The sequence below is a fragment of the Protopterus annectens genome, chromosome 5.part0 (genome assembly GCF_019279795.1).
Source record: "Protopterus annectens isolate FY-2018-M chromosome 5.part0, PAN1.0, whole genome shotgun sequence".
In the NCBI taxonomy this organism is placed as follows: Eukaryota; Metazoa; Chordata; order Ceratodontiformes; family Protopteridae; genus Protopterus; species Protopterus annectens.
Window position 1 is genome coordinate 1,711,391,336 of NC_056735.1, and position 13,926 is coordinate 1,711,405,261.

A 13,926-nucleotide genomic window follows, 5' to 3' on the forward strand; every position below is an offset into this window, starting at 1 on the left:
TCTGTACCGCTAGCATCCCTTTTTGGTTGATGTGCAGATGAATTTGACTTGGGCTCCAGTGGCCCTGAATACATTTTCTGTCCATGTGTGCCCTTCAGGCATAATCTGATGCGTCTGTGGTTAGGGTCTGGGAGTCTTGGGGTTGAGTAAATGGCAGTTCCTTGTTGTGGTTGCATGCTTCTGCCCACCAGAGGAACTCTGTCCTGAGACAGGGTATGACAGGAATGACTGTTTCCAGGTCCTGAGAATGTTGGCGCCAAAGACTTTTTAAGTGCCATTGGAGTTTCCTCATATGCAGACTTGCATATGGAATCAGCAGTATACATGAGGCCATGAACCCTATGGCTTGCAGTATTTTTCTTGCAGATAGCTGGGCTCTGATGGCCATTAGTTTGAAGTGGTCTGTCAGACTTGTTTTTCTGAGGTGAGGAATGCCATCTGGGAAGTTGTGTCCAAGCTTGCTCCCCGGAATACAACCTTTTGACTGGGTACCAGTTTTGATTTCTTTTCATTGATGGTGTACCCCAAGGAAGTGAGAAGGTTTTTCACAAATGTCAGGTGCTGAATCAGGCAGTCGTCCAAGTATGGGTAAATTTGGATATTTCGCTGCTTGCAGTATGCAATGGCTGGAGCCAGGCATTTTGTGAATACTCTGGGCACAGTATGCAAGCCAAAGGGAAGTGCAGAGAACTGATAATGCATAGACCATGCCTTGAAATGTGGATACTTCCTGCATAATTCCCTTATGGGGATATGCAGATAGGCTTCTTTTAAGTCTAGGGTGACTAACCAGGCATCCTTGGCTAGCATAGGAAGAAGCTGTTGCAGGGTAAGCATTCTGAATTTTGGTACCACCAGGAAGGTGTTGAGAATGGAAAAATCCAGGATTGGGCACCAACAGCCTTCTTTCCTGGGTACCAGGAAGAGTCGGGAGTAGAATCCTTGACCCCTCGGTTCTACTGGAACCGGCTGGATAGCTCTGATACAAAGTAGGGAAAGTGCTTGGTTTTGAGCCTCTGCCCACTGGTTTGGAGGAAGGTCTGGGAACCCGCTTGGGGTTGGCAGTGAATGGAAGTATAATTTGTACCCCTGGGATACAATGTTGAGGACCCACTGGTCCTAAGTGATAGACATCCAGTTTGTTGCATGAAGGGCTGGGGAGTGGAGTAAAGAAGTCATTGTGAGCTTTTTCCATAAGCAGGTGGCTTACCACTCCCTGCTTTAAGGGTGGTGGCACTCCATTGCTTAGATCTCTGTATACCCTGAAACTGTAGTCTGGGTAGTCTTTTTCCCCTGGGTCTGGTTTGAGAAGGCCTGGAGGGGGCTGGAAAGGACCAGTGTTTGGAAGGGCAATGCTTACTGGATTCTAGGGGGTTGCACTTGTAAGAATTCTTTAACAGTCTGCATACACTTAGCTTTTCCTTCCATCTTTTTAAGAACCTCTCCTGCTTTGGTGACACACAGTCTTTATTCAAAGGAGAGTCTAATAACTTTTATTTAACATGGTCTGGCAAGCTCTGCACCTTACGCCAAGCATGTCTTCTCAGTACAGAGCCAGTGACAGCTGCCTGGCAAGATGCATCAAAGCCATACTGCAAACTATGCTTGCTGACTTAGCTTGCAAAGTGAATAAGCTACTGCAATTCTTTATTTTCTGCACAGTCTGAAAATGTTGCCAGTTTTTGTTTGATAAATTCCATAATATGTTGCTGGTACTTCAGCATGTGAAATTGACAATTCAATGCCCTAAAAGTAAGTGTTGCAGTGAAGGGGTGGGATTCTTGGCTGTAGTAGCCTTGATAACTTTATGCCCCTGTGAAATCTCTGGGTCAGCAGTAGGATTCTTGAAAAGAAATTTGTGAGTGTCTGGTACTCTGTAGTACCGGTCTGGTTTCCTAGGGGCAGGAGGTAAAGTGTCAGGAGTAAGACTGGATTCCATAAAAACATCATCCACAACATCCAGGACAGGGGGTATTGCTAAGGGCCTGTGTTGAGGCCACTCTAAAAAAAATTCTCTGAGTCTCTTTTTGGACCTAGGATAGTCTTGGCATTCCCAGTGGAAAAGCTCTCGCAAGGTATGTAAGGTTTCACCAAAAGAAAAATCCTCTGGAGGGGAGGCAGAGGGAATGGATTCCTCTGCATCTGAATCCTCATAAGCAAATAAGGGCATGTCTTCATAATCAGAAATTTCAGAGTCATCGGACTCCTGGTCTGTAGAAGCTGATGGGGACTGGACTCTGTCTCTTAGCAGGGGAAGGCTGATCTCCCCTAATCAGCGTAATAAGGTCTTCAGCCATTCTAAGCATTTGTTTTTGTGGCATGGGAGCAGATGCATGCACTTTGGTTGTCGGTTTTATAGGCGTAGTGCGTACTCTGGACCTAAGAAACTCGGTAGTTTTGGTTAAAAAAGAAGTCATCTGAGTCGAACAGCGGTTGAGTGAATAACTGCCTCAGAAGCCGGTGCCTGCTCAGCCGCTCTGGACCCATTCAAGGTAGAGACATCCGCAGGTTCCACAGTCGAATAGTCTTGCGGTATACCGGACTCCGAATGGGTTTCAGCAGAGGCCTGCAAATCCATTGAAGCGGGCATCAGGGGCTGCGAAAGTGCCTCACTGAGTACCGGCAGACTGGTGACTAGCTTAACGGAAGCATCGTCGGCAGTTTTGGACCTATGCAGTCTGTCTTTATCTACGTTTTTTCGGAATATCAGTAGTCGGATGGCTTACCGAAGCCATTTCAGAATACAGAGCTCGACAGCGAAAGAATTTAGCAACAAAGAGAGCCCGACGACGAATGGTTCGGATGTTAAATAAGGCACAAAACTGACTGCGAGGGACATCGTGGTCTGGGCCTAAACAGGTGATGCAGTAAGAATGAAAATCTCTGTGAGGTATTTGCTTTCCACAGGCAAGACAATTGTTAACTTTTTCTGACATCGGTTAGATCAAGAAAAAGGGATCCCCAATGGGGTACTTGGCTTTAGAAGACTTCAAGATTATTAAATTCGTAAACAAAATTCAGGTAGCGGCCGATCGGCACTTGCGAATTGCTTCTGGCTCCACGGCAAGAAAGACTGGGGTAATGGCATCGGCTGCCTGTTTTTATACCCCTGACGACCTGACGTCAGTCTTGCAGCGACAGCATCCGATACAGAAATACTAAGTCTCTGGTATTTGGGTCGACTGAGGGCTACCTGCAGGCAGATAACCGAATTGTGATGACTGCAACAGTGAAACACGAAGGACATCATCACTCTTCTACTAACTTTTCCTACAATTTAATTTTCTCACTGGAAACAAGTCACCATGTAATTATTTTGTTTTTCTTTAACAGCTTTAATCAAAAGTCTACACAAATCTGAATATTTATACTGCATAGCAAAGTTTTTTCAATTGCTTCATCAACTTGCATACAAAGATTTACTTCTCTTGTCTTTAAGACAATGAAAGATGCAGAAAACTGAAATATTTTCATATTACATTTTCCAAGTTGTTACTCACTAATACGGTTGACACTTCACCATATTGTAGTTAAAACTCATATTTACATTTTTCAGATAATCTTTGCTAGGTCAAATGCTTTTATTACTCTTCCAAACTGTTACTCACTAAATTAATACTTTAGTTACTCAGATGTGCACTTACATACATTCTATTCAACATTCCATCACTTTGCCTGCACTGCCTTTGTCCTACAGTTTAGTAATACTTCTGTACCATTAAATTCCATCTTATACTTTAAAAAACATAAATACCTAGTAAAGCAACAAACTATGAGAAACACAGGCATTAAATGCATCAAGAATTTATCTATAACTTTTCCTGGATTTTCAGTAAACTTCTACTTTGAATGCTTTTAAATACAATTTAATAAATAATTACATATTTGTTTTTGCTTTATTTAAATCTCCTACATGCATGTGCCTACTTCATTTGCCGTACACCAGGAATAAGAAATAAAATAAATATGTAAGGGTAGCCCTTCACTACTGTGCATTTACACTAAATTAATGTTTGTTGAAATGGTTAATGCTCAATTAAAACTCAAGAGTTGCATACTTTCTTACATTCTTAATTCTCATCTCATGCCTCAACTCTAAATGACATTAAATTAAAATGAAATACAAGGCATATGCAGAAACATTTATTACTTCAAAAGTCCTTAAGTTACGGCCAACATGGAAAAAAATCCAACTTCTAATGACAAATTTGGCAACATATTTACACAAATTTGTCATTTCCATCACAGGTGCAAAAATTACCATCAAAGAATGTAAAAATAATTGCTTATTCCATACTTAGGTCAACTTTAGTCATCACAACTGTTTGCAGGGTAAGTCTTTCAAAAACCTGTATTTAGAAAACATGCTTGTATTACAACCCCAAGTTCAACTCAACCAAATGGAATATTCAAGTCTATCCAATGATAATAATCCTAGAGACAGCACACCTGTACAGTCATGTCTTCAGTTAAATAAGACCTTTCCTCCCCACAATCCTCTATTTCTCCACTAGTATCAATACCTCTCACTTCAACAGACTACTTGTCTTTACTTAAAATTGGGAAAGTCTCAGAGCTAACTCTTCTTTTCCCAACTGCTTCATCCAGAAAGTCAAATGTTAACACTTTACCATTCCAGAACACATTTAAGACAGCAAGAAACAAGTAAACAGTTAGTTATGTACTCACCATAACGATCGATGTATGTGGTCCATCTCGCCTATATTCTTTACTCACGGGTTCGGAGCTGAGCATCTTGGGATACCGGGTTAGCCCAGCCAATTAGAGACTTCGTACTAGAGAAATAGTTGGCAGAGTCGGAGCCGATTCTCGGCTCCAAACCCATGAGTAAAGAATGGAGGCGAGATAGGACCACATAACATCTTCAGTTTTGTTACTTGCACTCCTATTTCATTTCTCCAAAATGAAAGGGATATTTTCAATGTCACCTCAGACTAATCATGCTCTAAAAAAAAAAAAATATATGCCAACCACAGATTTTTCTGCCCAGTTAACAACTTCCGTAGTGCCTGTTCTTTTTCATAACAAGTCAAGACTATCAGTATGAGTCAAGGTTTCCCATATTTGACTGTGGTCTAGCAGTGGGAAATGTTTCATTAGTGCAGTCTCCAAAGAATCCTTTGCTAACCCAGTTCACTTCTCAATGGTTTCCTCATTAAAAGAAAATCGATCTTTTCTTTCCTTTCCAGAGCACTACAAAGCCTCAGGTTTTGCTTTCTTTCTTTTTCTCTCCAATCCACTTAAGTGATTCCCATCTGTTCAACTTACTCTACCATCAGAATTGCTTTGTGACTCGCACACATTTTTTAATTTTGCTTTTTTTTACCTTACACTTCATTCCAATTAAATGCTGTTGAAGGGTTTTGCTGTCTTAACTACCTTGTTTCTTATTTCATACACTTATGGTTTAACGGGTCTATATCACATAGTCGAAGTTTTATAACTTCGAACACGGAATGTTCGAACCATTCCGTTCAAAGTTAAAGTTACAAAACTTCGACTAGTGATTTAAAAAAAAAAAAAAAAGAGAAGTAAAAACAAAATAAACTGTTGTAAGCAGGGGGCAAGCCACCCTGCACCACCTACACCCCCTGCTACTTAAATATACCAACTCCGAGATCACACCACATTGAAATGAACTGAAACCTCCCCTTACGGAGATTTCTGTTTAAACGCTCGAACTTGTACAAGTTCGAAGTTATGGTCTCGACCATATGGGGTTCGAACTTGTACAAGTTCGACTATGTGATAGGAACCTGGTTTAACAGCTCAAGAGTGCCTGGCATGGTCATGAACTTCAAAATATATATTTATTTTTATTAAAGATACATATTTTTTAAACATATTTAGCTACTGTACGTAGAACTTTCCAGCTCTCTACTAAATTCCCCTTCAAAATGTTTCGATTCCATCATCCACCAGATAACTTCACTTAAGTTCATCAAAAACTGTGCCAAATATACCATTTTTACTTAACTACTTTTTTTTTTTTTTTAATGGAGTGACCCAAGGAGGTGACCAATTTCAACAAGCAGTGCCAAGTGTCCTCCGAAAGATAGAAGTTTTAAATATTTACTGATAGACTTTTTTCTCGTTGGCTACAGGACCTACAAAACTACTCCCCAATGGAAAATGCAATAATTTGGCCAACAGTTTCAAAGTGGCAAGAAGAACTGAACATAGTTGCTGGGTAACACTGCAATGACAGTGGGTCAGGCTAACCGATGCTTTTGAAACACAGTCACAGTCATTTAGCCTCATGCAGAAGGACATTTAGACTACTTCAAAAAATGGCCAGGTGGTGACTGATACATGTGACTAAAACCCCAAAAGTTAAGAATACCTTAATACTTTCGAGAGAAATATAAATAGGTACAATATAGTACTAAAAGACTTACAGTGGAAGTTGTTACCGTAGGAATAAAACCTGAAAAATAAATACCAGTTTGAAAAGAAAGAAAGAAGGCAGAACAGATTAATAACAAAACACACAAACAGAAGTCATGCATTAAAGCACTTCACTCTTATGTAGTTACCCAATACAAGTCTTCTGCATTCTCAAACCTTATTCAGCAAAATTCTCATTCTTTTTGAGGTCTGCTAAAGACAAATTAAGCCATCTACCTCATTGATGTGGCAGCTTGTGTTGTTGCTTTTTAAAGAGCTACTGACGCCTCTGGGAAAACTTTGAAAAACATAATATTTAGACACAATTCAGCCTATATTTCTTCTTTTGTATTTAGTTTCCCCTCATTCTGCATCAATAAGGAGATTTGCACAGTGACAGGTTCTTTGATTTCAGCAGGTCTGCATTCTTAACAAGAGTTTAGTACAAAAATGCTTAATCCTACACATATTTGTATTTCTCCCCCAAGTATGATACAAGGCATGGACTTTTCTGATTGTATCTCATGCAGTCTAGCATAGTAATGGATTCTTCACCAGTGCTACTCAAGGAATATAAAAAGGTACAACTTCAAAACTATTGTTTTTTTGGTCCAATTTCTTTTCCACTCTTCAAGACACTTGGTTTAACCCTGACATCTCTACTTTATTGTTACTCGCTGTCAGTGACCGTTGTAACTGTAACAACTCTAAAAGAATGGAGAACTGGTAGAGTTCACCATCCTGGCCTGGAAAGTAGCTTTTCTTGTCTATGACACTCACATTTCATACAGGTACAAATCAGTCAAAGTCAGTGTAATCTATATGCCTTTTGCAGACTCAAGCTACCGGTATCCCACCACAATAGGTAAAGCTAGAAGGATGCTAAATTTCATACCGAGGGAACCAACGCAGCTACACCATTGACCTTTGTAGTCCTGTAGATGGGCTCAGTCTTTTCCCCTCTTGTCACTTCTCGGAAAGCACAGACTTGTTCCTGAACCCACAGCAAAGGTGATGCACACAACACAGAGATACAGTCTCCTTCTGTGCTGACAGGCTATTTTTTTTTTTTTAACAACATCTGTGTATTTACAAGTTTGTTGTTTAAGCACGACCTTTTCAAGGGACATAGAAAGTTAAGACTCTCAGCTTTAACCAACAAGGAATTACTGTCTTCACTTTACAAGTTCAACTTCTGAAAACCTTGGGGGGAAAAAAAACATTGTACCTCAAACTATAAAACTGCAATAATCTAATGGCAAAAAGTGAAGTGTGAATGGCCCCTCAGAATGGAGGACAGTACTGCATTTTAACAAGTGGGCACCAGTTCCCAAAAGTGGGAAATAACATCCATTTTTTCAGCTTCACAGCACACTCATTATCAATGCATCCATACAAAAAATTGTACATGCTGCTTTCAGACTTAAATGTTCATGTTTGTTTATTTTTAATTAAGAAACAACCTAGCATGCCTCCAAGCAACCAATTTGCTCTGTAGCGCCTCTACACAGACTAACTACAAACCAGCAAAGAGCATTAACAGCGCAAAAAGATGCCTTTTTTTGCTCATCAGAAAGAAAAGCTGTGTCAGGTACTCACCTTAAGTGGATGAATTAATCATCCTTGTCTTAGTCTGTTTGGGTTACTGCCATCCTGCAGAAAGCAGAACTCAGAAATGATGCAAATTTCCCCTAACTAATGCAATAGCTTAACAATGGAACACAACACGGATACACACAAACTCACTTCAATATTGGCAAGGTGAAACAGAATCATTAAGGCAAACAAGATGAATGGACAAGAACATAAACTCGACAGACTGGTCAGCAACCTAAAAATACTATAATCTGGATTCAGAGAAATTTCATATGGAAAAGACTACACCAGATTTAAAATTATTATTCACAGTGTTTGCATAGTTAAGTGAATTAAAAATGTTGTCAATATATGTAAATAACTGTTGATGTTTATCATGAGTTATATTTTGGAAAATGTTAATAAATGCTACTTAAATGACAAAAGTACAGCCTCTAGGCTCTTGACGCTGGCCAGCTGTCAGAAGGCCTAGCTCCCAGCAATGGAGCTTCTTCAGATCAACAGCCAATGCCTACAAAATAAAAACATGATACAAATTTTAACCCTGGCCAAAAAAAAAAAAAAAAAAAAGTACTCCCAGTCTCAGCAATGAAAGGAAGCATGTAACAGAAAAGGTCAAAGTCTGCCACTCTGGTGCTCTATGATGGCCTGGTTTCACCTCCATGTTGCAGCCTGCACTACAACCCATTTTTCTGGAACATGCTACTAAGACTCACCGTATCTCTGAAATGGATTAAACATGTATGACCTTGTGCTGCAACTTAAAATAATGATTTAATAATGATGTTTAAAAAAAAAAAAGAAAAAGTTACCAACAATGGATAATATGTATATGGAGTACCTCATATCACTTGACACTTTCTTTCACAGATGCATTTTGGGGTAACTAATAAAATAAATGGTAGTTTACCTCACATGAAAGAGCACTTAAAATATTTGCCTTTCAGCCAAACAATTCACTCTAATAAGCACTGCAAAGATCCACAAATTAAAGTGCTGAAGTACGACAATACCCACTTATGCAGCTTGCAAACAGTTTCACTAGCTACTCTGGAGCCTCACCCTCCTGTCAAATTACCAATAACAATGGAAAAGGATTAATCTTGATTTCAGATCTCAAAAATTTCCCTGATAAAGAGGTGAGACAGCTGACTAATTTCATATTATACTATAATGACAGAAAGCAAAACGTTTTCTATTAAAAATACCAAGACTACTAAATACATTACTGTACACTTTAAATCACAAGCCACAGCATGCATGATTTTAACTTTCTGTTGTGGAGATGTTTAAGGCAGTCTAATCAGAGAACAGGTTAAACAGAAAAGTGAAAAAAGAGGTAAAAGGGGCTTCAGGTGAGGCAGAGTCCGACATAAATGAAAATGTCCTCAGCAACAGTGAACAAGTGGATACCTGATACAGAAAGATTAAGAAACACAGGCTGAATTGTGTCTAAATATTCTGCTTTAAAAAGATTTCCTAGAGGTGTCAGTACCTCTCTAACCGATGATGTTCACTACGAGCACACATACTGCTAGAGAGGATAAAAGAACATTTTAACCAGACAGTATATACATCATTTTTATTAAAGGTGATGTAATTAAAAAGCTAATCACACTGCAAAACAAATTCCATGAAAGGCACTGTACTGTATTTACTTTAAGAACGTGTGTTTTGTGAAACTACGAGAAATTCTATACCAACTATGCTCTGCAGAGAATCCCACTGCCTGCAATGCTTCCTCTCACTGTACTATTCACTTGGGGGTTGGGCTGTCTTACAAGGGTGGGGGACACAAACTACAGCTAAAGGATTTCTCTTCCATGCATTTTATGGGGGGGGATGAAAAAAGAAGTTATGTACTCACCATAACGTTCCGTGTTTGTTGTCCATCTTGCCTTCATTCTTACTGGTTGGGTTTGGAACCAATCCTCGGTTCTGACTCGGCCACATTCTAAAGCTTGAAGTCTTCAACTTGGCTCGTGGCTGAATCCCTATCCCATGATGCACTAGTGTGCTTCCCTACATCTTGTTTGCTGATACTTGAAGTATTAACCCCTATAGAATTAAAGGAAATTTCAGTAGGCAGTATGAAAGTCAGAAAACTTCCTTGGTAAAAGGAAACATTTCTCTAGGTCCTCCAGAAGCTGTAGGCTGGGGGAAGGTGGGGGAAGATGCAAGAATGATAAGATGGACAACAAACATGGAACGTTATGGTGAGTACATAACTTTTTTGTTAGGTTATCCTATCTTGCATTCATTCTTACGGTTGGAATAGCGTCCCTAGCACCATATTTCCTGGGCGGCTCACGGGAGTATATTCTTCAGGACAGTGGAACCAAAGGAGGCCCTGTCCTTGGAGGCCATGTCTACTTTGTAATGAGCAATAAAGGTGTGAGGCTTTGCCCACGTTGCAGCAGCGCAAATGTTATCTAGTGGCAGCCTAGCCTGATACGCAGATGATATTGCAATTGCCCTTGTGGAGTGACCTTTGATTTTGATGGGGATATCTCTATTATTAGAAGTATAAATAAATGTGATACATTTTGAAAACCATCTCTAAAGTGTCACCTTCGAAACAGGATCACCTTTCTTAGCCTCTGAAAAGAGGATGAACAACTGATCAGATTTCCTGAAAACTTTAGTTCTGTGTAAAAAAAAAAGTGTAGTTGTCTATGCACGTCCGGTTGATGGACCATATATTCTGCCTTGTTGCCACAGTTGGGGGAAAAAACTGGTAGCTCAATAGAGTGATTAAGATTAGTTTCTGAGCACACATTTGGTAAGAAGGATGGATCAGTTCACAAAGACACCCTGCCCTTATGGAAAATCATATAAGGAGGTCCGACTGATGAAGCTTAAAGCTCAGAGACTCTTTTGGCAGAAGTGATAGAAATCAGTAAAATTGTTTTCCATGATAAGAATTTGATATCACATGCTGATGCGGGCTCAAATAGGGGAAGAATCAGACGAGACAGCACAAAATTTAGATCCCAAGGTGGCAGGGGATCTTTAATGGCAGGTCTTAAAAAACGGGTGCCCTTTAGAAATGCTTTGCATAATCTGTGGGATATCAAATGTGGAGTTAAGCCACTTAATATGAAAACTGAAAATTGCAGCCGATTGAACTCTAAAAGTAGCTGCAGCGAAGCCTTTATGAAACAGTTCTGCCAGGAAATCAAGAATAGAGCTAATCGGCGCAGAAAAAGGGTCACTATTTCTGTCTGAAGCCCAATAAGATAACCTTCTCCATTTACTGAGATATAACTTTCAGGATGAGGCCTTATACAAAGAAATTAGTATGTGCTTTACTGCTGGCGTGAGAGTAGGAAGCCTGATGATATTTGGAAATGGAGCAGCCAAGCTGTCAACTTGAGGGTCTGAAGGGAGGGGTGGTGTGTTCCTGACATGCGCGTCAGAAGGTCTGGAACTGAGTCCAGAAAGTACAGTTGTGTACACTTACCATAAATGTAGATATTCAAGTGTATTCACTGTTGCAGTCATCACACTTGGGTTATCTGCCTGCAGGTAGCCCTCAGCCCGAATACCAGAGACTTAGTATTTCTGCGTCGGATGCTGTCCTCAAAGACTGACGTCAGGTCGTCAGAGGTATAAAAACAGGCAACTGATGCCATTACATCAGTTTTTCTTGCCCCAAATGTCAGGAGCCCCCCAAATAGGGAGCTAGGTTATGGTGGGGAAAAACACCACCAGTAAAAAGTAAATACCAATACCCCAGAAAGTACAGTTTTGTAACTACCATAAATGTAGATGTTTCAGTGTAAACACTGCTGCAGTCATTACACTTGGGTTATCCTTCCGTCAGGCGGTCCCGCACTCGGCCAGAGTTCCAAAGTCCTGGTCCGGTGTCAGTTGCTGTCGACTACTCCCTGACGTCAGTGCGACAGGGGGTATATAAGATGCAGCCGATGCCATTTTCTTCAGTTTTTCTTGCCCCAGATGTCAGGTGCCCCCAAATAGGTAGGCAATACAAATTGCTATTAAAAAATACAAAAGAAAAGCAAACAACCATTTTTAGTTACCAGCAAATACTCCCCCCATAGGTAATAAAGGGTATATGCCCTAGGTAAATATCAGAAAGTAAGAGGGGAAGGAGGGAGGGTAACCTGGACTGCAGCAGTGTTTACACTCGAACATCTACATTTATGGTAGGTACAAAACTGTACTATGTTCATCGTGTTACACTGCTGCAGTCATTACACTTCGGTGGAATCCCAAAGCTGAGGTATGGAGGCTGCATCTATAAGGCATTAGGGGAGGCTATAAGGCCCTGCAGTACAGCAGTGGCGAAGCCAGCTCTGGATTTGGAGTATAAAGGCAAATGGTAATGTTTGGTGAAGGTATGCACAGAACTCCATGTTGCTGCTTCCAAAATATCCTTGGTAGGTACTCCTCTGAGGTAGGCAGCTGAAGTGGCTGTTGCCCTGGTGGAGTGAGATCTAATGCTGTTAGGTACAGGTTTCCCATGGTGTGTATAGCAGAAACGTATAGTATCCTATCCATTTTGAAATAGTCTGCTTTGAAATGGCTTTTCCCTGTGCTCCTGCAGCGTATGCTACCAATAATTGTTCAGATTTTCTGAAAGCTTTGGTTTTGTCCAAGTAGAAGCGTAACTGTCTGTGAATGTCCAAAGAATGAAGTAGCCTCTCCACTTTGTTCTGTGGTTTTGGATAAAAAGTTGGCAAGTGAATAGTTTGGTTTAGAGCCACACTTGATACCACCTTTGGCATAAACGTAGGGTTAGTTCTTAAAGACACCCTGTCCTGGTGGAAGATGAGGAAAGGTTCCACTGCCATTAGTGTCTGTAATTCTGAAACTCTTTGTGCTGATGTTATTGCCAATAGCAGAGCAGTTTTCCAAGAGATGTATTTTAATTCTGCTGTGTTAGCTGGCTCAAAAGGAGGTAACGTAAATTTTTCCAAAACAAAATTCAGGTCCCAAGTAGGTGTTGGTGCTCTACGGGGCGGTCTTATGTTTTTAGCCCCTCTGAGGTATTGTTTGAGCAAAGGATTAGAAAAAATTGGTGGATCCGTGTTGTAATGAGCAGAGATAGCGGAGGCATGGATCTTGATGGATGAAAAAGAGAGGCCCTTGTCCAGCATCTCAGTTAAGTATTGCAGTATCTGAGGAATGTTTGGGACTAGAGGGTCAAGGCTGTGCGCTTGGTTCCAGGCACAGAATCTCTTCCATTTGTCCGAGTATGCTTTCCTAGTGCTAGGCCTTCTGGCCTCCAGAATGACATCCATATAACAGCTTTGGAGAGAGGCATTGCTTGCTTGACTAAGGAATTTTCCATGCAGCTAGATTTAAGGTCTTTAGCTGGCTGTGAAGTATCTGATTGTTGTGCTGAGTCAGCAACTGTGGAATTTGTGGTAAAATCCAGGGTAGTTCTTGTGTTAAGTTCTTTTAAGACTGGGTACCAGTGCTGGCGTGGCCAGTCTGGTGCAATCAGGTTCATTTTTGACTCATCCTGCCTGGCTTTTATGAGTACCTTTGGAAGGAGAGGTAAAGGGGGGAAAGCGTATACTTGTAGTTTTTTCCAGCTGAATGAGAGGGCATCCACTTTCCATGCTTGTGGATGGTAGCTCCTTGTGCAGAATTTCTGTAATTGGCAGTTCTTTGGGGTAGCAAACAGATCTATGTCCGGGCTCCACCATTTTTGTGTTATCATTCTGAATATTTGTGGGTTCAGTTCCCATTCGTGTGGGTCCATAATGTTTCTGCTTAGGTCGTCTGCCAGTGTGTTTTTCTCTCCTGGCAGGAACTGTGCTTGCAGATGAACTTGGTAGTTTAGAGCTATGTTCCACAAGGTCATGGCTCGTCTGCAGAGGGAGTAGGAATGTGTGCCCCCTTGCTTATGTACCACATAACTGTGGTGTTGTCTGTCTCTAATAGTAATTG

The 13,926-nt window shown here is 40.7% G+C and overlaps 1 protein-coding gene across 2 annotated transcripts in view; it reads right to left on the minus strand.

The window, feature by feature from the left end:
- Positions 1-13,926, minus strand: part of GSK3B (glycogen synthase kinase 3 beta) — a 1,987,846-nt gene that overhangs the window by 777,234 nt on the left and 1,196,686 nt on the right. Inside the window, exon 9 of one of the 2 annotated variants that reach the window (XM_044071503.1) lies at positions 6,646-6,707. The exons of the other annotated variant lie outside the window; for it this stretch is intronic. Coding sequence (XP_043927438.1) covers positions 6,646-6,707 — 62 coding nt within the window. The remainder of the gene's footprint in view (positions 1-6,645; positions 6,708-13,926) is intronic. 2 annotated transcript variants of the gene reach the window in all.